Here is a 26,827-nt window from a genome sequence, read left to right as displayed (position 1 = left end):
GTTTACAGGCCACCGTGTGCAGAGGCTCTGCTGCAGCACCCGGAGGGTAGTCAGTGTCAAACATATCCTGAAAGTAAGAAATGACAGAATAATAAGTTATTATATAGGTTGCTAAGTCAGAACAGCAAGAAAAGGTACCATCCATGTCCTCACAAGATAATAAAAATCTATATCAGTAAGTGTTCAAGCTGCCTTCCTCATTCATCTTCCACTCAGACTAACAGAGCAGATAAGTCCCAACTATCAGCATGAGATTGTCCTGTCCCACATCTGAGATGTTCTGTGAAATCTGCTGATCCAAACCAGCACCACATGACTTTTAAATTAACTAGCATCTGGTCCCTTATTTAGGATAGTTCAAAATTTCCAAGACAAGCTTCTGTTGAACGGAGCAGCTGACATCTCAGCTTTGGTACATAGATCAGTGAGTCTTCATATTGTGTGACCCCACATTAGTTGGTCCTACTGATCTAAAATTAGTCCAATCGAAAATTGATGAAAGTGGTTTAAGCTGACGCTCCTTTTAGATCCTTCAATCGGTCGCAATTTTACACTGGGAGGTTACGCACACAGAAGACATTTTTACTGAGATAAATTGAGGTTGGAGGAGGTGCGTCATCAATGACCTTCCTGTGTGAAACACCTTCCTAGAAATGGAACATACAAAGTGTTTCTGGTCAGAGTAACTGAGAAATAAAAGTAAAACGGTATTAAAAGCAAAAATATTATACTATTTTATTACCTTTTACTTTGCCTTAATTTTATATTAGCTAATGGTTAAAACGTTCTGTTTTCAGGTGGTGTTTCACACTTGAAGCTCATTGGTGGTGCATCACCTCTGAACTCAACTTCCTGTGTAAATGGGCATCAGTTGCTATGTAAACAACCTCCCAATGAAAAGTGACCCGTTAACCCAAACCACTTTGATCTTTTTTAGATGAAAGTTGTTTTAACTCAGTAGAAGTCCACCTTGGCCTTGATCCATCTCAGAGTAGCCGTTAGCCTCAGCCTCTAGAACCAACAAAGATACCATGAGTATCTACTGCAGGAAAGATATTAACCTCCAACAAAAACCCACTTCAAAAAATCTTTCCAACACTTTTAAAGGGAAAGAACCCGCCACCCTGAAAAGGATGTAGTCTCAGTGCCATCAGAACAGGTGGTTTTAGAGACAACTATACTGAGAGCCTCCTCTGGTGTATACATGTTTAACATGCGTCAGTTAAACCTGCTGTTCCCAGACAAGCTTTAAACTGAACGTGGACAGTTTTCATGCGGTTTCAGCCGATCGTGTCACTGCATTCAGATGCCATGAAACCCAGATTTGCATAACAGATTTGCAGTGCTCCGTGCCTTCTAAGTTTCATTCCCCGGTGAATTCCCATGCTTTGTTTCATTGCACTGAGAAATGCCTACACTGCACATATGTCTGAAAAAACGCACACCGGCTCCTCCTGCACCGTGACAACACAGCATCTGCAGGAACGAAGCAGGCTTGGTGAGCGTCACCAGAGGCCGTCTAACACCAGAAGACCTCACAGCGCCAACATAGAAGCTCCCCTTTGGTCTGAAGTGACTATGAGACAGACCGGTTCACGTCTGAACAAAGAAGACTCGTCTGTACTGACTGAGCAGCAGATTGGACACAGAGTGTCTGTCTGTGTGAAAACAGAGCACTGCTTCATCCACACACACACACACACACACACACTGGTGGACTGACAACTTTCCTTTCCTTTCTGGCACTGCAACACTGACACAATTCAGCAATTGGTCAGCCTGCTCCTTTTAAATACCAATGAAAGCAGCTTCATCTAACTGCTCCTTGCTGATGTCCATAGCGGACATTCAGCGTCCCACCAAGGTCTTTAAGCCTAAACTACAGATGAGTAGTAGTCAGCTGCAAACGGAATTAAAAGCCTTCTAATCTAAAACATTAATACTCCATCCTAAAGACTGAACAGATCATGACTCAGACAGCAGTGGAGCAGCATGATGTGTTCAAGGGGATCAGGCCAAAGTCCATCAACCTGCAGCTTCTTTCACTCACCGAGGTGATATCAAAACACTTGCCACAAACCGCCCTTTAAGCTTTACTCAGACTCCTTCACTTCTAGATCCCAACCTGACCTCTCAAGATTAAACTACTGATCATCAGTACAAAGTTTCTATCAGTTAAAGAATTAGAGATGTGCAGAGAAACCAGCTGGAACTGGAGAATTTCCAGCTCAATCAACCAATGATCTCTTCCAGATCGGTGAAATCGCCCATTTTAAGCACTACCAAGTAATACTGACAACACTCTTCAGTGTGGAAGTTGTTTCTGGGTAAAGGAGACTAAAAGTTAGCAGTTTTCAGTATCTGTAAGAATAAGGTGAGATGAAGCTACACTAAATGAAACTGTATTTTCTACATGTCTGCAGATAAATCAGGATGTGAGAGAGAGCAAGGCCTCAGCAGATGACAATAAGGCTGAATGGAGCACAGTAAAGTTGATCGTTTTGTAATACTTGTGAACTTTCAGCCTCCCTGTGGATTTTTAAGAGTTAAGGTATGGATCTTGCGGGGTTTGTAATGCTAACTCCAGTAATCGCTACTATAAGATGCTTTAAAACATGAATTCTGATTTTTCTGTCTTTCTTTTAAAAGCCTATTTTACAGTGATTACTCTCTCACACTGTGTGACATCAGCCCTTTGAAAGTGGTATCAGAAAATAACAACAACAACAAAAATCGTGATCTGCAGGTCAAAACTTTACAAAAATTGGCAGGAATATTCTGATTGGTGAATCTCTCTGAAGGACGACCCAAAATGTTTTTGATTCAAGGATGGAGAAAATCATCATCATCAGCTTTTAACTTGTGAGGAACACTTAAAAAAGCGCTTCTGCCTCTCTACAAACAGCTTAGTGATCATAAATGTCATAACTGTCATAAATAAAAACATCAACCCGCCCTCCCCTCCCCTCCCAACAACACCAATGAGCGGACAAGAACCTTCATGTACCTGTTGGAGAACATAGGAACATGGGAAAAACAACAGAGCAACAATTTCCACAAGAGATGAAAGAGTCCGATAACAGTATCAGCCCCGGCTATTAAACAGGCTGTGGATTTACAGATGCCAACACCGTAAAGCATCCACACATTTCACTTGAATGGGAGGAATCACACGAATTGCCTTATTGCAATATTTTAGGGTAGTAAAACTGGACTCAGGCTGGAGGAATGAGGAACATGATGAGAACAACTTGTCGGTTTGGGCCAAACTGGGATGTAAATCAAATGTGACTCTACAGGAGCGTTTTGGGCTTTAAACAGCATCGATGCTGCAGCTCCTGGACCAGGGAAGCCTGTGAGGACATGTATTGTAGTCCACTTTGTTGTGTGAGACACATTAAGGCTACCAGAACGCCAACTGTTCATTTATTTTACACAACTACAGAAAGTACCTGCAGGGGGAGCCCCCGCAGCAACACACAGGCAGCAGCCCTCCTTTTTGTTTGGAAGTCAGGGTGTGTGGAAGAGGGTCAGGTACCAGTACCATTCAGAACATTTAAATGATTTAAGACAGCAAAGAAATACCTGGCCACAGCATCATTTTACTATGATCCGCAACATTTTAGTGGTTACAATAAAAAAAAAAAAAAAAGAAGTTTGATTGAGAAGTGAAGCGAAAGATTTGGTACAGGACCCTGTTCAACCTGGACCAAACTTTCCATCCTTACTTCTGTAATATTTAAAGTCCACCCAACCTGTGGAGAACGTTTTTTTTCCTGCAGCTCAACTAGACAGCTTAACATTCAGTCTTTCCAGATGGTCTTTGTGCATCATTCTGGCCAAAACTCCGTCTGCAGCTCCACCAACGTCAGAAAAGCCTCCGTTTTAACTGAGGCCTTGACTATGTGCAAGAAGCTGCCTCAGACGGCAAAGGGACCAACATGTAGCTTAGGTCTGAACAGTGAACAGAGCGAAGCGTTAGTTTCCCTCCTGGCACTCCCACAGCACCTGTCCCCACTGTGTTATCTGGACACAGGAAAACAAACATATGGCACACAGGAGTTAGTGGATTCAATGGTCCACATCTGGTTGTGAGGCAGACATTGTCCCCAAAGACAGCTCATTTTACTAAAAGGTATTTAGAATTTTTTTTTGTTGAGATTTATGAAATATTAAGGAGGAATTCTGGGAAAATCTGACCTGAAGACGCACAAAACAAACAGCTTTGTTCACTGATTGGCCGGATGGAAACTAAAAATCTTTTTTTCCCCCATTAGTGGCCAACAACACCAAGTGCTAACAGGTTATGCTAACAACTCTCTTCAGTGCAGAAGTTGTTCCTGCAGAAAAGAGAAAGGGTTAGCTGGTTAAGAAACAGGGAACTAGAAATTATATTAAAATAGTGCAATATTTAATGTATCTAGAAAGTAGAAAAGTACTTTGGTGTATGTATTTGTAAGTAATTCAATAAAAGATAAGAATCAGCAGGTCAGAGCCAATCTCTTACTGGGGCATCTCTAATTTGTTACAATTATCCAGCTTCTCTTGAAAATCAATAACCTAAAATCCAAACGTGAAAAACTGAAATGAGTGTGAAAATGGAAAACCTTAGGTGCTGATTCACACTTCTTTAATCAACTGTGGGACTGCTCACACAGCCACAACAGAAAGACAAAGCTCTCTGTGGTAAGGGACCACCGTCCAGGTGGGACATGCAGGGAAAATGGAAAATGTCAGCAGGTGGTGAAATTTGCTCCAGGTTGAACGTGGCTGGACTTCTGCTTTTAAAGCACAGGAAGTCTCCTCACACACAGAAAACCCATGTCAGGGTCAGGTTCTGGTGGTTCTGATTGGCTTCAAATCACAGAGAAGTGGTTCATAATGAGCCCTGAGTGAAGGCAGAATACACTGGAACTGTTATCCCTGCATGAGCTGGCCTCTGGGAATAACAGGAGCACTTTCAGTAACTGTAACAGATTCCATCAGCAGTCACGTACGTGTAACGTTTCTCCCCTATAAAACATAAGAGGAAGGTGCATACGTACATACAGTATGTTCAGAGATTAGAGAAAACATACATGATTAGACCCTACAGGTGAATTCCTATCTGTATCGGTGATCTCTCAGAGGGCGAGAAGATGAACACTGAGGAAGCTCTGCTGAAGAAGGCAAACCCCCCCGCCCGACTAACACTGGTCAGAGCATCAGAGCAACACAGGGGGGGTAATACTGGGGCAAATGTAGGGAGGTGTCTATCAGAGCAGGTCTGCTGGAAGCTTGCAGCTCTTACCCACAGCTGGCTGTTATACATCACAGTGAACAAGCTCAGTCAGGCAGAGAGCAGGCGTGGAGGGTGGGGAGGTGGCCGCAGTAGTGGTGGCTTTAATACACAGTCTGAGTTCAAAACTAAGCAGGAGTGGAGGAGGGAGATAACATCCAAGGATACTGTAGGCATAAAGGCACTGTGATACCTGGTTCTGTCTGCAACTAGACCCTCCACCTCCTCCTCCTGCTCCAGGTCCATTCCCTCACTGCAGCATCAGCTGCTTGAGGTTGTCATGCAGGATGGTGTCCTTGACGTCGCGAAACACCAGCCGGATGTTGTCAGTGTTGATGGCCGTGGTGAAGTGGTAGTAGAGCGGCTTCTGCTGCTGATCGCGGCGCTTTCTGCGGAAGCACTCCACCAGGAAGCTCTTGACGTCGACCAGGCTGCTGGGTTCTCCTGAGAACTCAGGGAAGTAGTCCTTAATGGATACCTGCTTCACCTTCTCCTCCAGAAGGTCTGTCTTGTTGAGGAACAAGATGATGGAGACGTTGCCGAAAACCCGGTTGTTGACGATGGTCTCGAAGATGTTGAGAGACTCGCTCAGCCTGTTTGTCTGCCGGTCCTCCATGAGCACCTGAAAGTGTCAGAATGGGAAACAAGATAGAAAGCGATGATGAGTATCAGCTCTGCTGAAGGCTATTTTCTCAACCACAACTAACCCTTTCATCAGCGGTGACCTAATGTGACCCATTATGGAACATGTCAGTGGAAACAGGAACACACAAAACGGACGTTACAGCTACAAATCTGGCTCTTTTCACAGGTTGTGCTTTTTCAGACAGACCTTTTGTCTCTTTCACCTGCTGACAAGGTGCTAACAAGTTCTCACACCTATCAAGTTATTCCCATTATATTACATGACAAACTTCAATGTGTCTCATTGGAATTTTATGTGACATCACAGTGGTAGTGCATCCTAGTGAAATTAAAGGAAAATCATAAGAGCTCTTCAGTTTTTTCTGGCAATAAGACTCGTGGTATAGAAAAAGCCACAAAGAGTCCTGTTGGCAGTTTGTCACAAAGCATGAAGGAGACAACAAACATGGTGGACTTATTTGGCCCACATGCAAGAAGCTTTATGTGGAGACAAGATAACACAGCCTTCAAAACTAAAACTCAAAATTCCCATGATGGTGGTGGCAGCATCATGCTGTGGAGGTGATTTTCTTCAGCAGGGACAAGGTAGCTGGTAAGATGATAGGAATATGGATGGAGCTATATCCAGGACAATCCTGGCAGGAAACCTTCTAGAAACTTCAGAAGACTTGGGACTGAGGTGGAGGTCCACCTTCCAGCAGGACAACCACCCTAAACATACAGCCAAAGCTGCTATGGGATGGGTTGGATCAAAGCAGTCATATTGATTGCTTTGTCTTCAGTAAGTGACAGCATTAGACGAAACTCTAGAACCTGATCTGTGTTTGGACAGTTCTGATCCAGTTCAGCTTTCTCAAAACATTACATTCATCTAAACCTTCAACTTGTATGTTAGACCCAATCCCAATCAAATTATGTAAGGAAGGGTTCCGTTTAATTACCGCCCCCAGTTTAGATGTGATTAATCCGTCCTTTGAAACTAATCAGAACCACAAGCTGACAACTCATTTTCTGTGGGCGACCCACCTGTTGGACATGATGGAGAGGCGGGTATATTGAACATACAGGTCCTTCTCAAAATATTAGCATATTGTGATAAAGTTCATTATTTTCCATAATGTCATGATGAAAATTTAACATTCATATATTTTAGATTCATTGCACACTAACTGAAATATTTCAGGTCTTTTATTGTCTTAATACGGATGATTTTGGCATACAGCTCATGAAAACCCAAAATTCCTATCTCACAAAATTAGCATATTTCATCCGACCAATAAAAGAAAAGTGTTTTTAATACAAAAAACGTCAACCTTCAAATAATCATGTACAGTTATGCACTCAATACTTGGTCGGGAATCCTTTTGCAGAAATGACTGCTTCAATGCGGCGTGGCATGGAGGCAATCAGCCTGTGGCACTGCTGAGGTCTTATGGAGGCCCAGGATGCTTCGATAGCGGCCTTTAGCTCATCCAGAGTGTTGGGTCTTGAGTCTCTCAACGTTCTCTTCACAATATCCCACAGATTCTCTATGGGGTTCAGGTCAGGCGCTTCTGCCGCTGTTTCTGGTTCAAAAGTGGCTTGACCTGGGGAATGCGGCACCTGTAGCCCATTTCCTGCACACGCCTGTGCACGGTGGCTCTGGATGTTTCTACTCCAGACTCAGTCCACTGCTTCCGCAGGTCCCCCAAGGTCTGGAATCGGCCCTTCTCCACAATCTTCCTCAGGTTCCGGTCACCTCTTCTCGTTGTGCAGCGTTTTCTGCCACACTTTTTCCTTCCCACAGACTTCCCACTGAGGTGCCTTGATACAGCACTCTGGGAACAGCCTATTCGTTCAGAAATGTCTTTCTGTGTCTTACCCTCTTGCTTGAGGGTGTCAATAGTGGCCTTCTGGACAGCAGTCAGGTCGGCAGTCTTACCCATGATTGGGGTTTTGAGTGATGAACCAGGCTGGGAGTTTTAAAGGCCTCAGGAATCTTTTGCAGGTGTTTAGAGTTAACTCGTTGATTCAGATGATTAGGTTCATAGCTCGTTTAGAGACCCTTTTAATGATATGCTAATTTTGTGAGATAGGAATTTCGGGTTTTCATGAGCTGTATGCCAAAATCATCCGTATTAAGACAATAAAAGACCTGAAATATTTCAGTTAGTGTGCAATGAATCTAAAATATAGGAATGTTAAATTTTCATCATGACATTATGGAAAATAATGAACTTTATCACAATATGCTAATTTTTTGAGAAGGACCTGTAGTATTGAGAAAAATCACTTCCATTATGACTTCAGGGAAGACATCAAGGGTTCTTGTATCTTGGAGAACTTTGCCTTGGGTCCATCACCCAACACCATGCCCCAAAGGTTCTGGCATCCCGTACCTAATATAGATACAGGCGCTGACAGCTGTCTCCAGGCTTGTAATTAAGGACTGACCCAGGAAAACTGGGTTCTGTCTGCATTCAAAATCTTACTGAAGGTGCCATAACATTATTATGCAGAGCTGTGCTTAATAGTAGCCAACATGTTGCCTTTTTTCCCACTTTGCATACGTCTCCCCGATAGATGGATGACAGGACGGTCAGAGACTCCGTTCTCATCTTAGGACGCAGGAGAAAAGCAGGTAAAAAACAGCAAGCTAGTTGCAGCAACAGGAGGAGGACACACCTGGTAAAGTTCTGTTGAAACACACCTTCTGTTTGCTTAAAGAGCTAAAGTCTTTTTAAGTGAAAAAGTTCAGGTCCCAAGTCTTATGTGGTTTTATCAAGTTGAGTCTAAAGTCATTGAATCAATTCTGAGTCACATGACTCAGTTCACACCTCTGACAAATACAAAAGCAGTTTTCAAATTCAGATTTCATTTATTCAGGTAAAAGGTTATCCAAACCAGTCTGGCACTATGTGAAAAAGTAATCACCCCTCTTCATGAATTACAGCAACTGTGATTAAACTATATTCATGCCATTATTGAGACATCCAAACAGACCCTTAAAATCATACTAGGTGACACTAAACTGAGACGTTAAAAAAACTTGAGTTTTGGCTCATTCTGTGAAATAACATGACAAGCACTTACTTAAAATGTTCCATACCCTGCCTTCAACTTGATTGAAATAAGACACTTACCTGATCATATTCAGAAGAAGAGACGAGAAAGAGGATTGAAGTGACCGAGTCAAAGCATTCGAACCAGCGTCGCCTCTCAGAGCGCTGGCCGCCGACGTCCACCATTTTGAAGGGCACATTCTTAATCTCAAAGTTGTACTCGTGGATACCCTTGGTGGGTTTTCTGGCCAGTAGGATGTCCTGTTGGCTGGGGAGGTACTCCTGTAAGAAGATTAGTGCACTTAGACCTGAGATGGATATAAATAATGAATGATGTTGTTTTTATTGTTGGATTGATGATGATCAGCTGTAAAACTATAACAAGCAGCTAAATACACATTCCACTCGAGCCATTAATTCTACTGATCATTAAATGTCTGCAGCATTTGGTCCAAAGCAGTCAGTAACAGTACTCAATCTGCACTCTGTTCTACATCAGATCAGAGGTCTTTCTAATTCATCCCCCAGAGACGGCCTGAAAATGAGCACTGATCTTATCTCTCTCTTGTCTGTGCTGCCCACATACAGAATGAACCCTGCTCAGACATAACATCGTCTGAACAAAGACCTTCTAAAGGACCACAACCCATCCGATGAAGAGCATTGCTAGTTAGACCAAATCAGCATGCACACTGCTGCTGCTGCTTTGGGGACATTCCCAATTGACGCTCTGCATTCCTGACATTCCACAGCACAAACAAATGAGAGGCGGGAGCAGAGAAAGAGTATCGTTCAGCTAGTTCTCCGTAAGTTGGACCGGAACACAATGGAAATCGCTCTCCGCATTATTCCTACAGTTGGAGGGGCTCACAGTGTCTACAAAGATCTGTCTGGAAAAAAAAAACTAGTCTTAAACAGTGCAAACACTGACAACGATCAGTACCAGCACCAGGATGGAGTAGTCCACTTTAGATCTCAGTGGGTCCCTACACACAGCAGCAGCATTTGCAAAGAGATGGTAAACAATAAACTGCCGGCGCCACGTCAACCAGACAGCTCCCACTCTTTCCAGAGTTTTTTTTATTAAATCTATCTTTATATGTTCCTGTTTGTTCACCATGTTGCAGGCATTATGGAGCAGACTGTTTTGTGGAAAACTTTGTTTTTTCTTATTTGACAGCATTTGTGTTCGGGGACTGCATAAGAGGCTATACTTCCTGTTTACATTAGGGACCAGCTATTGGCTCTCGTTAGCTCTGCTTTGCTGATAGGAAGAGAGGCTGGACCTTTACTGTCATTGGGCCCTTCATTACGTCCATCATCATGGGAAATGTGAGATCACTTGTCAACAAAGTGAATGAATTGGCAGTGCTAACCCAGCTTCAGAGAGGCTACAGAAAGAGCAGTTTAAATATGCTGACTGACACGTGAATTCTCCAGTGCTTTTAATACCATCCAGCCTAGGCTTCTGGGGGACAAGCTGGAGCTATCAGAAGTGGACCACTATCTGTTCCAGTGGATACTGGGACCTCACTGGCCACCTGCAGCATGTGAGGACACGGGGGCTGTGTCTCTGACAAGCTAGTCTGCTTCACAGGGGCCCTGCAGGGAGCTGTGCTGGTAACGCTCCTGTTCACTCTACACTGCTCCATGAACTACTACTTAATAAATATACAGTATTTTTTACTTATGCTGCAATTTTTTCCCTAACTGTGTGGTCTCTTGTTCTTATTTTTATTATTTTATGTTTTTTACCTCTGTGGGTATCTGCATGTGTCCATTTGCCCATCCCTTTGCTGCTCGAACACCCGACGTTCCCCATAATAGCACAATAAAGGATAATTCTATTATATTTCTGTGTCAAGAGTAGGTTCCCGGGGGGTTTAAAAGGTGGATCAGGAGTGGATTGATGTGTTATAGGAATCAAACAGTGGGAGAAGGTCAGTAGATAGAAGATGCCTCCTAGCTGCAGCAGACAGCATAAAAGCACTTGATGAAGTTTAATATGTTGTGGGTTTGCATGACTCCAGGAGGTTAGGTTACAAATGTCATGTTTTGGTGTGTACTGCTTCTCTTCAACTTCTGAATGCAGAGGCATCATGATGAAAGGGTAATAAAAGCAATAATTCATAACCTTCACACAATTAGAATTATATTTTAAAATTACAATTTGCATCTGCTCTGTCATTAAACACACAAAGTTGTTTATGCGATTATAAAATGATCAGGTCAAATGCAGAATGTAGTCCCACAGTAACAGTGTGTATGAGCTGTGGCCTCAACATGGTGACCGTTTATACCTGTGTGCTACACCCATTACAGAAACAAACTGCTCTTGTTCTGACTCTCTTACATTGTGGAGGAATTGTCACTGACGTTTCTGCACAGTCCTCTGATGGTCCCATCAGATCACTTTAGACTTTGCCTGGGCCATTTTAGCACCTTGATTCTTTTTGTTTAGATTTGCTGCTGTGTTTGGGACCGTTGTCCTGTTGGTGATCCAGTTTGGCCCAGACTAAGTCCTTACAGCTTGACTGGTAATCAAACTGAAAAATCAGGTTGTTAATGAGGACTGAAGACTTACAGACTGGTGCCTTTTCTTTGTTTCTACTTTCCCAAGAATGCCCTCTCATGAAGAACGATCACAGAGGTGTAAGAAGCTACTAGAAAGGAAATGCTGTTAAACAGGCATGTCTGCTGCTGCAGAGAGTGAGATTTCTATAGATAACAGGAAGGCTATACCAACCTCAGCAGGTGTCCAAAGCTACCGCACCCTGCTGGCGGTCAGACGCCTTGGAGCTCCACCGGTCCTTGGACCCCGGAAACAGTCACCACTCTATCTAAAGACTCTTAAATGAACGACTCTAATACAGTTTCTAACTTTTAGCTCTTTTTAATCTAAATTAGGCAGAGGAATGATTACAGAGATCAGTGCTGAGGCTCCCGTCTCGGACCGTCACCGTCTGTTAGAGGATGACGAAGAGCCTCGATAGAAGGTCACATGTAGTTTTATATCTGGCAATCTAATGCAATGGATGTTCCCTCCCTCAGTGATTATCAGTAGACTATGTGTCACCATTGTGGTGTCTATCTGTTAGATTGTGTAGTAGCGGGTGTCCATATTTAATCTAATTGTGCTGTAGGTTTCTAATCAACCCAGTTATACCAGCTGCTCTACTATCAAACCCAGTGCCCCAGCTTCAGGTCATTCATAACAACCCTTGGGCCATTTATCCTTGTACTGTATGTTTATGAGCATTCTTATCCTATTGTAACAAAAGGGAAACAATAGAACTTATATTTTATTTTACTATAGTATAGATGGGATTAACAGCTCTGAGCATAATAATTAAGGTTATTCCTAACAGCCACAATGCTGGAATAACCAGCACCTCCCCACCAGCACCCACTCACACTCGTACACACCCCACTGGCCTGGTTCATATAACTCAATTCTGATCTAACCAGCTCTAAATCAGTGGGCAACACAGAAAAGCTTCAACGTTACTCTTCATAGAGGAAACAAACCAGTGCTACCTATTTAATAACTGATCGTTATCAGCACTTGTTTCTGTCTTATTTTTTAAAAATGGAATCCAAATATCAGCTGAAATTCCTTAAACGTCCATGCGGTTTGTTCAGCCTGCTTTGTTAACCATTTAATGGAATCAACAACAATCCATAAAGCTCATTCTAAACAAGTGAAGGGAGTACAAACCACAAATTATAAACCTGATGCTGCTCCACCAGCTTTCCCACATCTTAAAAAAAGGTCTAAAAAAAAATGAATTAAATGTTGGAACCTCCCTCAGCCACACTGTGATCATTAGATCGTTCCATTGGTCTGTAGTTACTGAGGTCAGACAAAGAAATGTAATGTAGTTTAAGGAGCCTTGTTGTGTAGAGGCTTAGGCTATATATTGCCTTTGTGCCACATGTGACAATATCACCAGTACTCCAGTATAAAATTCGACTGCAACTTCTGCTCACCTGGATCCAATTCGCTGAAAGCTCTCAATGCCTATGAATGCATCGGCCACAAATGCATTAGCACAAAGTCAAACTGAAGAAGATGTTAGGTCATTCAAACTGCTCAGGTTTAATGGATGCTGTGGTTTCGCTGATAAACTGATAAAAGGATGATGGACCTTATTATCACTGCCATCATCAAAGGGTGAGTAATTTGGTTCCAAGTGATTTGCTCAGCTGTTAAACGGCTTTCTTTCTGATCTCTCTGATTCTTTCTGCTGCTTATTTTCATTATCAAGTTGGTTTAATACTGATCATTGATCAAAGTCCTCTTTCCCATTAGTACAGTATATAATTTAAAAGTACTACTCTCTGTAACAAAACGTAGCGTGTTGATAGGCTGCTGTTCGAGTATCTCTTCTCTGGACACTGCCCTGTGTCTCTGTTCGGCTTGTATCTGTGATGTAGGCTATTACTGTGTCAGCTGTTGGTTTAGTGGTTTTGTGTTTGGGAGGTTTTTTTAAAACAGCTTTTATTCTCATTTCTATGCTGCAGTGTACACAAACAGTAGCCAACAAAGAATGCTTTCTCAAACACTTCATGTGTTTAAAAGGCAGCTCTTTCAGTTACTTAACATGTTTGATGTTTTGGTGCTTGGCTCATATATGCGCCATCATACTGCATCAACTGTTTTCATTTAGTTTGTGTTTGGCAGGTAATTGTGGGGTCTATTTAGCATCTGTGTGGTCTGATTATTGGTCAGAGGGATTTTTATTTCTTAGATTATGAGTTATGATTTGGCTTTGCAGATGTTTGCCATTCAAATGTACTTATTTTTTAACTGAGCAGCTAAATGCCTGCTATGTTTTGGAACTGAACGTGTTGAAGATCATATCTAATGAACACTCTTCTAAAATATTGTTACATTTGGACAAAGGAACATAAAAACACATTTTTATCTCATCTAGAACTGCATTTTTAACCTGAATGTGAAAACTCCTCCCTACCAGATATGAGAGATAACATTGCAGGGAGGCCTATGTTGGTAGCCCAGTGAGATGTATGAAGGGGTTGGGATTTTTAGTTACCATCCATAAATCATAGATTTTTATTTTGCTTGCAAATCTATGATAATCAGATAAACATGCTACATCTTCTCTATCAGACACAAGCAATCCATCATGTTACTCTTGAATCGAACATCAAGGAGAAAGGGACAGAGCAGGGAATAGCATGGAGACCCAGAACAGTGCTCTGCTCTTAACTGGCTGGCTAACGGTTATCGAGTAAATTCATTCGTCTTTTCATTCAGTCTTACAATAAACAACAAAGGACAATAATCACTCCCAGCCCCTTTCTGTTAGATTTGTAGTCGTAAAGGACAGAGGTCAGGATCATGCTGTAAATACCACCACTACCTCAGAAGCTTAACTATGTTGTCTGTCTGCCATTTTGGGGGATTGATTTAGCTCAGCACTGTACGTCTGATGCGGAGGAACAGGGTTTCATGGGATATATACATTTCCTTCATGGCTTTTTAATCCGAGAAAATACAAAAAAATAAATCTGATCTTTCGCCAAAGGATGTTCCCTTTACTCCGAGTAATGAAAAAAAACACACTGCAGATATCTGTTCTTTGGGCTACATGGTGTCAGAAACTCAGGCAGGTTCCTATTCAAGAGAAAAGCCCCAGGACACTACTACAGCTGGGAAAGAAAATAAAGCTCAAAAGAAACCGAAAGGAGGCAACTAATCGTTATGGTAACAGGTAATTAGTACATCCAAGGCTGAAATATCACCGACGGTTTACTGGACTGCCAGCAAGCTATGACCAAGGTTTTAAAAAAAGGTACAGGTTCAAAATCTCAAGAATGTCCTATCTTACTGTTTGAAGCATGCCCCCCACCTGGTGTTGAGCACTGCTGGTCAGCAGGTTGAAAGATGACTGCTCCAATTTTTCCCTTGCTTACAACAAAAACAAATTTAACTGTTAGAAAGAGTTTTCTGGGTTCAAAAAATATGAAGCATCTGGATGTGGAAACTCTAGGTGTGTTTCCACTAGAGATGCACCATATATCAGCAATAAAATCAGATTTGGCTGACATGAGTCATAATTTAGCATATCGATATCAGTCTGATATATAAAGCTGGGCCAATATTAACAACTAATGTTTATTTCTATCTTGTTGTCGTTTGAGTGTGTGTGTGTGTTTTAGGAGGAGGAGTGGGTTGGCCATGTGGTATTTGTTTAGGAATGTGATAGTGATGCAACGTAGGATTGTGGGATGTTTAAGGCAGAGAAGAAATGCCAGCAGTGTGGTTGTTTTTTAACGGTGTAGAAAGGGTAGGGAAATATTTACAGTATATAATATATATATATCCAGGGTCAGCAACCTTTCTGATTATAAGTGCCATCTAAACTTTTTCTCAGAAGTCAATGCGCCAAATCAACCTTTGCATTAACAATACATTTAATAAGACTGAATATTAACATTTATACACTTTAGTCAACAACTTTATAGAACTATATTTATTGACAGATGTTGGCAAAGTGCACATCAGATATATAAAAAAAAACACTTTAGACCACCATAATAGCAAAGGAACAATAGGCCAGAAAATACAAATAGTATTGATGCTCTCTTCACAACAATGATGAGAAAAAATAAACTGGGCCAACATGAAGATAATGCAGGGACATACCTGTTAATGAGATCCCTGCCCCAGCTCTGTATTGGCCAATTCTGGTCTCTGCGGACCAAACTTGGCAACATTAAGGAGCACACAGGTCTCTGGGTGTCCAGCAGTCAGACCACAATGGGAGGTGCTAGGCACTCTTCATGTGAGAAGATCTACTCACACAGACATAGAGCCATACTGTCAATAAGTCTTGTGCCATGTTCTTGCACTTGTCTGGTAGTGATGACCAGCAGGTGAACATGGAAGCGCCACGATCACACCCTGCTGGGGATTCCAGCTGCTGTCGTACTTCTGCAAACTTTGCCCTCCACAGAGTCACCACTAAGTCCATGGAGAGGTCTAACTGACAAATTCTACAGGGATTTCATTGATGATGACCTCGATGTTCTATTTAGAGGTGAGAGGAAAGACAGCTCAGGTCAGGATTAAATCCTAGTCTTCCAGAGTCAGATGAAGGTTCTAGCAATTACGGATATTTTACATGTAAAGCCCAGGAGATGTGTCCCAAAGTGCATTAGGCACACAAAGCAGCAGCAGCAGCCCTTCACAAGATGGGTGTTTATCTCACAAATTTCTTGCACCATAAACTGTCTAAACCCCAAAATATTCCCCCCTCTTTTCTCACAATGGCTGTAAACAGACATGTCAAATCTATTACTGCTCAAGTTAGCAGACAATATAAGCCTCAGGTCATTTTAACATATATGACTGAAAAGGGTTTCTTCCTTATCAGTGGAAATGTGCCTTAAAGGACGATCAACATTCACATTATTATACTTGTAACCAGGCGCGTAGCTAGACCTGGGCTTCCGGGGCGGAAGCCCCGGATGTTTTCTGAATAGCCCCGGACTTCTTGATAGAAGAAATTTAGAAGTTTTAAAAAGATGCAGCCACAAAATGGTATTGGACTTCACATTTTTATCTAAAAACAATCCGATTTTTTCAATTGTGTTCCATATAATCATGTCCTGCTCCACCTAACCTGACAATGAGTTAAAAGGAGAAGACAAAAAATAGCTATTTGCGCACTCGCGGCACCACGAACGTGCAACTATGCGCACAGCCCAAGACGGAACAGCAGTTTATTCCAGGTCGACCTGCCTCCTTCATTACGTGAAAAGTTACACTGAGCGCCTCGAACAGGGATCATTGCAAAGCAACCATGTAGCCAACCGGAGAGCGGGAGAGCCTGGTGCATGTGTGTTCAGGAACAGGCGGAAGCAGAGCGGTATAATCCAGGCGAAGATAGCGGTAAAACCTGAATGCTGACTCGGAATGGGTTAATTGTAAGTTACAGCTAATCACTGATTCACCCAGCAAGACATGAGGTGGAGGTTCACTCTAATGAGCATCTTCAGGGTCATGATGAGGGACTTTCACCTGAGCTACAGGTGAAGGTAAATGATCTGTGATAGAAAACAGCAGCAACCTTCTCTGTGAGCTTCTAGCTGGATTTGCATCATAATGTGAAAATATCTGGTCCTTTACTTCAGTCAAAATAAAAGCATTTAACCCTAACGGAGCTGAACACATTACAAGGTCCTTGAGATCATCACATTGCTGCAACCGGTCTTATAGTCTAGTTCTACATGTAGACAGAAAAAAGTGGTGCTCAATAAACCAGGAAATGATCTCCTCCTGTCAGTAAGACGTAGTAGAAAGTACAAAGCCTCCCTCTTCTCTTTCATATATTATGTGCTGATTCTAAACATACAGCTCTGGGTCTAAAGATACAGTATAATTAAGAAATAAATCATATCAATTAATCACAGGTGGACCATTGATTTGTTAACTATTTTATTTTTCTGAATTACACATGTAATATTATATAGACTAAACTAATTAAACAAGGATACAGTTTTACTGAAGGTGAGACATACATACCATATGTATACAGTTATTAATAACTGTAATATTAGTACTGATAAGGTCCAGGATGAGGCTCTATGCTATATTTTAAACAACACAACTTAACACCCTTTCCTCTCAAAGTGTTTGATAGTAAGAACTGCACTAATGTCTCACATGCTCAGTGCAGAACAAAAGACTGTGTTGGAAAATGTTTCTTTTATTATTTTTGGCAGCCAGATTTCTTTAGAAGTGGAATGAAGGGCTGAAAAGATGGTGATAAAAGAGAACAGGTTCATAAAAGAAGGAACAATTTTAATAAAATGTTTCAAAAGCTCTTGGCATAATAAAATAAGTGTGTTTTAGGATTTTACCATTTGACTAAGATTGAGGAAAATTAACTTTATACCACTTTCCTTTTTTGAAATAAAAGAATAAAGACAATGGAGCCTCATGAGTGGAACACTGATGAGAATGTAAAGTCTAAAAAGGTAATTTATATAGATGACAAAAGAAGTATATTTATCTGGTCCATAGTAAACATCTGGGTTCAAGAAAAACTTTGTCAGGAAAAATTCAGATTAAGTTCTTTTTGAAATACCTCAAAATGCGTCATTATTTTTTTCAATTAAATTAAATTCAATTCAATTCAATTCAATTCAGTTTATTTATATAGCACCAATTCACAGCACATGTCGTCTCAAGGTTCTTCACAACAGTCAGGTTCATACATTCTAATTAATCCTAATCATTGAACAGTTCAGTCAGATTCAGTTATTTATTCAAATTGGATAAAAAGTTTTTCTATCTAAGGAAACCCAGCAGATTGCATCCAGTCAGTGACTTGCAGCATTCACTCCTCCTGGATGAGCATGTAGAGACAGTGGACAGTCACTGGTGTTGACTTTGCAGCAATCCCTCATACTGAGCATGCATGTAGCGACAGTGGAGAGGAAAAACTCCCTTTTAACAGAAAGAAACCTCCAGCAGAACCAGGCTCAGTGTGAGCGGCCATCTGCCACGACCGGCAGCAAAATGGGTTTTGGGTTTTCAGTCTAAAACCAGCCGAGACAGAGAACTGGTACAATATGTCCTATATTATTTTAATTTTAAATTACCTATAAATTGTCTTATTGAAATCTAAATATTTTGGAATTGGGCTAAAGCCCCCAATGTTTTGAGACCTTAAAAACGCCCCCGCTTGTAACAATCAATGTTATTTTAGCAGTCATATTAATACTTGCTGCTTTACAGTTTCAAACAAAGATTTTAAATCCTGTTGGACCTGTTTTGTTTTAATTGTTTGGGTAATTAGTGTGAAACCCTAATATTTTCTACAAGGGTTGTCATAGCGATACCTGCTGATGCCTAGTTAGCAGCGCTCTGACGACAGAACGCTTAGTGGGAATAAATGCTCCTTAACATGGTGCGAGCGTGCCCAAATAACCTCCTGATAACATCACATAAAACAGACTCAGGTAGAGTCCATACAAGTCAAAGACAGGTCCCCATTATTATAACTACTGGGAGGTGTACCACTTCCTATTCATTTCTCAGCAGAGGAAATGATAGATCACAGGAACGTGGAAACATCTGCTGGCTCTAGATTCCCCATCACGGTTTGTTAATTATTTGTCCTAAAAGCCATCACAGAGCACGTTATCTCTTTCTGCATGACTGCATCTGTTGTTCTTATTCTGTTATGTAAAACTTCCTGACTGATGGGATTGTCAACACATTTTTCACACCAGTAAGTGTATGGTTCCTCTATCTGTAAGCCCACAAGTCAGAGGCCTGTCCCTAAGCAGTAGTAGCAAGGTTCACACAGAAACAAAGTACAGGAAGACATCACTTTCACTTCTCTTTCCAGCAAAGCAGTTGAGTTTTATCACACCCATCTACTCCATCAGCCATCCTGCTCAGTGGGAGTGGGGGGTTCTTAGTGTTGTGTGGGTGGGACTTACCAACTGTCCGAGCTTTTCTAAATTATCCAGGAAATACTTGACTGACTCGCCCTGAGGAGAGGAAGAGAAAGGAGAACAGTTCAGTCCGAAATGAAACAAAACTTTAAAAACCTCTCATCTTTACAGGAAAGAAGGCTTCGGTGATGTGACTTTGTCATGCCTCCAGCCTGGCTTAAAGGGAAAACAAACTCACTGTAAAAACAAAGCTCTGAAAGTCTGGGCCAGGATGTAGGGAACAGAAAGCAGAATAAATATAAATGTTACATAAAGGATTTAAAAAGTCAGAAAAGCCTAACAGAGCAGGTCTGACTCAGGACAGTTTGATACCGCTCAAGAAAATTAAAGGAACACCTTGAGAACACATCAGATTTTGATGAGAAACATATCCTGCTTGATATCCATACTGATATGGAATGGATAATGTGTTAGCAACAAAAGGATGCAACATCATTTGATCAAAATGAGAATTATTGACCCACAGAAGGCTTAATCTGAAGTCACAGAGAAATATAAACTGAAGAACTGTTCCATCAGACTAGTCCAATTTGTTCTCAGTAGAACCACTTTCAGTGCTCAGTATAACTAGAAAAGCACTAAATAAATTCAGTCCATTTACCATTTAACATTGGGTCTAAGAATTTGATCCCAGTACCAAATAGCAGTCAGGGTGCCGTCGTTACCCTGTACAGCTCTGCCCCCCCTCCACAAGGTTCCAAAAAAAAATAAAAAATGTTTTCTTAATTAAAAGCTGTTCCAGCTCAATGTGTTTCCCACTCACCAGCTGGAACTCCCTGCGCCGATCGTAGGCATTCTGGATGCCTTGGTCAGCCCACAGTGCCCGGATAGATGGCAGGTAGTGCTGGAATACATTGGTCTGCACCATGCCATGACCATGGGCCATTGCAGCACGGGTATCAAACGCCATCATGTTGTCACCATGCTGCTTATTGGACGGGTCGCCCCACGGGATGTGAAGCTTTTCCCGCGCATCCACCAACACTCGGATACCTACAGAAGAGAAAAAATGTTTTAGGAATATACTGTGGAACTGTGGCCCCTAAGCAAATTTACAGTAGGGTGGAAATAAAGAACAGATGCTGAGATGAGTTAAGCACTGGAAGTGGTATGTTGGTGATCTCAATGCCGCCCTCAATCTCTGAAGGCCTATATATACTGCACAGTAACAGGGAAATGTATTCTCTATCCCAAGGCTGCAAGAACACAATGACATCATTATGGATGCAGCCCTGGTTATGGAGTTCTTGCAGCCTGTTCTTGACACATCTTGAGGACAGATTGCGTTTCTTGCAGTGTGTGCCAAAACTATTGTATTTTAAATGCTGACTTTAAGTGGCTTCTGTATGGTCCTCAATAATTCCCTCTTTTTTTCTTGTTAGACAGGTCCGTCAGGCCACTGGTGATCCAGGTTTTGTTATTTGGGTAGCATCTCACCATTCTGGTGGGGATCCACACGGAAGTTTATATAGTCAGTAACACATTCAGTCATTGATGTCCTCTCCATGTGGCTGGCACAGTGCATCCCAGTCTGTAGCCTCAAAGCTACCTTGCAGGGCTTCTTCAGCTTCCAGCTTCCCCCAGTCCAGTGTGGAATATTCAGACCTCTCACCATTGCAGAAACAACAGCAGCTACAGCAAACGGATGGGCCGACACAAAAGACCCAACATGTCGGGTCAAGAATCAGCGGTCCATTTACATGTCAAGTACAAGAGACACTTGTTTGAAGGCAGCAATGAGCAATGTGCACATTAAGGCTCATTAAGCAGAAGCTTCATACTTTAACACAGACAAAACAATGGTTGCATGAAGCTGGGTCAGTTAAAAGACCATTTTATTGTTAAATTATTGTTTGTGTTTTCCACATGAGCGATGATATTACCACCATTATTTTCACTACCTGCATTGTGTCATGTGGACACCAATGGTCTGTGCACTCAGCGAACACTGCAGTATCTGTGATCTACTCTACGCAGTTTCTATTGACTTTAGCAACCAGTCTACCTTTTGTTTCTGCACCACTGAGGAGCAGAGTGAACTTCACGAGCTAAAGGAGAGGAGACGCATCTTGATAACGGCCTAAATTCAAGACAAAACCTTTTCTGAAACCTTTGTGGTGAAATCAGACAAGTCTTGATTTATTGGTATTTTGCTTCACAGTACTGCTCAACTGATTTCTTTCCATGTTAACAAGTCAGGTTACTATTTGTTGCATCCTGCTTTTATTCGTCTGACACTGGACAAAGATGAAGTCTGATCTGTTGCCTCATTCTTGATAGAAACCATGTGGCTGCTCTCAGTCCTGTTCTGCCTTCTCCTCATGTGCGGGATCATGCAGTGATTACATCCTCCACAGGTAACCTGTGATGGCTCATGTGAGGGGGACTCTGTGCAGGAGGTTAATGAGCCAACCTCATCTTTAGTCACGACATTTAATTCCGAGGACCTCGTTCCTTTTGCTAGTAACGGAATTCTACAAAACAAGTATGTTGATTCTTTTAGTGATTGGCTGTTTTTGAACTGCAGGTTTTTAATTGGGTTGTTGCTTTTTATTGTACAATCTAATACAGTCCCTGACTCCATCATTTGTTTAAATACTTCAGCTGATTTTAAAGCAAGGACTGGACGTGGTTGCAAGCATTTAAATGATTCTAGTTTGTTACCCAAGAAGGATTTTCTTTCATATTTGGGGATGCTGATGTTATTGTCTTATCTGAAACATGGCATAGCAAATCTATCACTGACAAAAATTAATAATTAAAAAACAACATTAAAAGGCAATAATGTATATTGCCCAGGCAACCTTTGCTGCATGTCTTCCCCCTCCCTCCACTCATTTTCTGTCAGCTTACAGTCGCAAAAATTTGAAAATTAAAGGCCACTAGTGCCGCAAAAAACATAAATATTTCCGGTAACTGTGCTTTTATGTCTGCGACTAGATCATAATTGCGATAACAATGCAAAATATTATGAAATGCCCACTCAAATCGACCCTAATTGATCTTATTTTGACAAATCAGCCTCATAAATATACATGTCTCTATGCTTCCCCATGACATCAGTGACCACTGTGTCTGTGCTAAAGATAGAAACACTACGTCTCTCAAAACCAAACCAGAAATTATTGTAAAACGAAACATGAAACATTTTCCTGAACAGGCTTTGTTCATAATCTGCATCTCTTTTCCTGCAATAAGCTCTTCTTATTGCAGGTGTAAAAACTGCATGGTAATTCTTGCCTAAAGTAAATTTTTTACTAAAAGTCATTTATAAACATGCAACCCTAAAGGCCCTTACAATTTATGAATTATTATTGACCTTTCAAAGTTACTTCATCAGATTAATTTGATATGGGCCAAAGACACACACACAAAAAAAAACTTAGCTCAGACTCGAAACATTCTATGGAGCAAAGTAACAAATGCACACTATAAGAAATGGAGAAAATGATTATTTTTTCTCCAAAACTTCAAAAATATTTAAATAGCCCTTCCAAATTTTGGATGACCATTAAATTACTTGATGGAAGTGATATTGGCTCAGAGCTCCCTACATGCATCATTAGAGACAAAAGGAAAATTGATAACAAGGTTAAAACATTTCCGTGCTTTAATGAGAATTTCATCACATCCATTAGACTATGATTCTATTTATATCTCTGATAGTAACACACCCACTGTGATGTTTAAAGTTGTCTTTCAGTGTTAGTATTATTTTAGTTTCAGTGGTCTGTAAAGCTCTCAAATATCTGGATATAAGAAAATCTGCTGGCCGAGACAACCTGGAGCCATATGCTTTAAACCAGACAGCTGGTTTTATTGCACCTCCATGTACTTATCTTTCCTATCTTTCTCTGGATGCAAATGAGATTCCTTCATATTGGAAATCTGCCTTTGTTCTACTGTTATTTAGAGGGGCAATCCTGCAGAAAATTACAGGCCTATAGCCAAACTGTCCATTTTGGTTAAAATCTTTGTTGTAAGTGAGCAACTGAAAGAATATCTAACTACTTTGCTATTTTATTCCATTTTCATTTGATAATGGACACGTAGTTTATATGAAAGCTTATCATGGTGATTAAATACTCCTGACAATGGGCCTTAAAGGTTTGAGTCATTGTATGTTGTATTCTAGCGCTGGATTGTGTCTGCTTTGTTGGTGTCAAAACACTGGTATATCCTCATTAATAATGCAATTCTTGGCCTTCTTCCATAATATTTAACATCCTATGTGTTTGGTAAAAATGTGAGAGCTTACTATGTTCCCTTGTAAAATGTGTCCATATTGGTTTCACCAAGAGCTCGCTGGAAAAAAGGCATTTAAATATGATGTGTCTCATGCATGAAATCAGCTCTAAAATCCGCTACATTTAAAGTGAGTGAGTTTAAACAGATTAAACATTTTTAGTAGTTGGACATGTGAGAGCCAATATTCTGATTGATTTGTTATAGTGCCAAACATGCTATTTGACTTGTTTTAATGTTCCTTAGAGTTTAGAGACCTCTAATGTTTTAAAATGCATTACATCTTATATGGGTGTGTTGTACTTTAGTGCCGTCTTGAGCTCCCGTCATTTTGCCCAAAACATCTTTGTGAGTGAGATTTTAAGTTTCAATGAATCTATCATTGTTGAACAAAATAGTACGAAAACAAAAACACAAATATGTGGCTCATTTTATACTGGCATTTGAAGCTTCATGCCTAGAGGTTAACACTATGTTGACTATCTGCAAATATTATACAATACACAGAATAACCAATCAGAGTTATCTCTATCACTTAAAGTTATCTGGCAGACTGGAAACTGTTGGAATGGGTTTGTCAGCGCAAACACTTCAATACACACAGTGAGAAGAGACAGTACTACCGGTACTGTAGTCCTTTCCCACAGCCAGTAAAGTTCTTTTCTGTCAGGTACAGCGACATAAAAGTGCTAGAATGGTTAACCCAAAGTTTCTCATGAATTAAGACAGGGTGATATGTCCTCCACCCCCACCCAACTCATATTCAATTCAATTCAGTTTTATTTATATAGCTTCAATTCACAACACACGTCGTCTCAAGGCACTTTACAAAGTCAATTCAATCGGATCATACACATTTTAAGTCAGGTACATAGATTCCAATTAATTCCAACTAAAAAATTTAAGTCAGATTCAGTTTATTATTCAAATTGGTTAAACATTTTTCTATTTAAGGAAACCCAGCAGATTGCTACAAGTCAGTGACTTGTAGCATTCACTCCTCCTGGATCAGCATAGAGACCATACTGCATCTGATAAAGTGCCTACACCCAATGTCTCATACGGGATTATAACATGTTATTGACGAACCGACCCCTAAACAAAACAGGTCATTTGCTCGCATGTGGCACTGCAGCAGTGCATTTAAGTGCACATGCAGCTGGTGATTGTTCTCAAAGTGTCTCAGTCACACTGGTATTAGAATGTTTTATCCGTCACCAGGGTGCCACTGACACTAGTGGTGGTTTTCTTTGGTCTTAAGCTGTTTTTTCAATAATTTTCTGTCCAGTCTCAATACTATTTTTCTGTAAATTGGATCTGTCTATCTTCAACTGAAAAACTTTTTCAAATATATATACAGGTCCTTCTCAAAAAATTAGCATATTGTGATAAAGTTCATTATTTTCCATAATGTCATGATGAAAATTTAACATTCATATATTTTAGATTCATTGCACACTAACTGAAATATTTCAGATCTTTTATTGTCTTAATACGGATGATTTTGGCATACAGCTCATGAAAACCCAAAATTCCTATCTCACAAAATTAGCATATTTCATCCGACCAATAAAAGAAAAGTGTTTTTAATACAAAAAACGTCAACCTTCAAATAATCATGTACAGTTATGCACTCAATACTTGGTCGGGAATCCTTTTGCAGAAATGACTGCTTCAATGCGGCGTGGCATGGAGGCAATCAGCCTGTGGCACTGCTGAGGTCTTATGGAGGCCCAGGATGCTTCGATAGCGGCCTTTAGCTCATCCAGAGTGTTGGGTCTTGAGTCTCTCAACGTTCTCTTCACAATATCCCACAGATTCTCTATGGGGTTCAGGTCAGGAGAGTTGGCAGGCCAATTGAGCACAGTGATACCATGGTCAGTAAACCATTTACCAGTGGTTTTGGCACTGTGAGCAGGTGCCAGGTCGTGCTGAAAAATGAAATGTTCATCTCCATAAAGCTTTTCAGCAGATGGAAGCATGAAGTGCTCCAAAATCTCCTGATAGCTAGCTGCATTGACCCTGCCCTTGATAAAACACAGTGGACCAACACCAGCAGCTGACACGGCACCCCAGACCATCACTGACTGTGGGTACTTGACACTGGACTTCTGGCATTTCCTTCTCCCCAGTCTTCCTCCAGACTCTGGCACCTTGATTTCTGAATGACATGCAGAATTTGCTTTCATCCGAAAAAAGTACTTTGGACCACTGAGCAACAGTCCAGTGCTGCTTCTCTGTAGCCCAGGTCAGGCGCTTCTGCCGCTGTTTCTGGTTCAAAAGTGGCTTGACCTGGGGAATGTGGCACCTGTAGCCCATTTCCTGCACACGCCTGTGCACGGTGGCTCTGGATGTTTCTACTCCAGACTCAGTCCACTGCTTCCGCAGGTCCCCCAAGGTCTGGAATCGGCCCTTCTCCACAATCTTCCTCAGGGTCCGGTCACCTCTTCTCGTTGTGCAGCGTTTTCTGCCACACTTTTTCCTTCCCACAGACTTCCCACTGAGGTGCCTTGATACAGCACTCTGGGAACAGCCTATTCGTTCAGAAATGTCTTTCTGTGTCTTACCCTCTTGCTTGAGGGTGTCAATAGTGGCCTTCTGGACAGCAGTCAGGTCGGCAGTCTTACCCATGATTGGGGTTTTGAGTGATGAACCAGGCTGGGAGTTTTAAAGGCCTCAGGAATCTTTTGCAGGTGTTTAGAGTTAACTCGTTGATTCAGATGATTAGGTTCATAGCTCGTTTAGAGACCCTTTTAATGATATGCTAATTTTGTGAGATAGGAATTTTGGGTTTTCATGAGCTGTATGCCAAAATCATCTGTATTAAGACAATAAAAGACCTGAAATATTTCAGTTAGTGTGCAATGAATCTAAAATATATGAATGTTACATTTTCATCATTACATTATGGAAAATAATGAACTTTATCACAATATGCTAATATTTTGAGAAGGACCTGTATATATATGTTTCAGGATAGTAACACCTCTCTTCAGAACCTGGATTATATATTCCACTGCGAAATGGGACACTCCTTCAAGAACAATGATCAGTTCTCAGTCAATTCCAAAACATACATAGATAGTGATCTATTATAGCTACTTATTATTCATGTATTTAA

At 41.1% G+C, this 26,827-nt stretch overlaps 1 protein-coding gene across 1 annotated transcript in view; it reads right to left on the bottom strand.

The window, feature by feature from the left end:
• Positions 1-733: 733 nt before the first annotated feature.
• The window catches only part of LOC124864591 (guanine nucleotide-binding protein subunit alpha-13-like), a 33,714-nt gene continuing 7,620 nt past the window's right edge, over positions 734-26,827 (bottom strand). The window contains exons 2-5 of the mRNA XM_047359428.1: positions 20,225-20,454; positions 19,447-19,497; positions 9,046-9,246; positions 734-5,900 (exon numbers count right to left, since the gene is read on the bottom strand). Of these exons, the coding sequence (XP_047215384.1) occupies positions 5,529-5,900; positions 9,046-9,246; positions 19,447-19,497; positions 20,225-20,454 (854 nt within the window). The 3' untranslated portion in view covers positions 734-5,528. The remainder of the gene's footprint in view (positions 5,901-9,045; positions 9,247-19,446; positions 19,498-20,224; positions 20,455-26,827) is intronic.

This window comes from Girardinichthys multiradiatus, chromosome Y (assembly GCF_021462225.1).
Source record: "Girardinichthys multiradiatus isolate DD_20200921_A chromosome Y, DD_fGirMul_XY1, whole genome shotgun sequence".
Lineage (NCBI taxonomy): Eukaryota > Metazoa > Chordata > Actinopteri > Cyprinodontiformes > Goodeidae > Girardinichthys > Girardinichthys multiradiatus.
The sequence above is the reverse complement of the archived record's forward strand: the minus strand, read 5'-3'. Positions and strand labels throughout refer to the sequence as shown.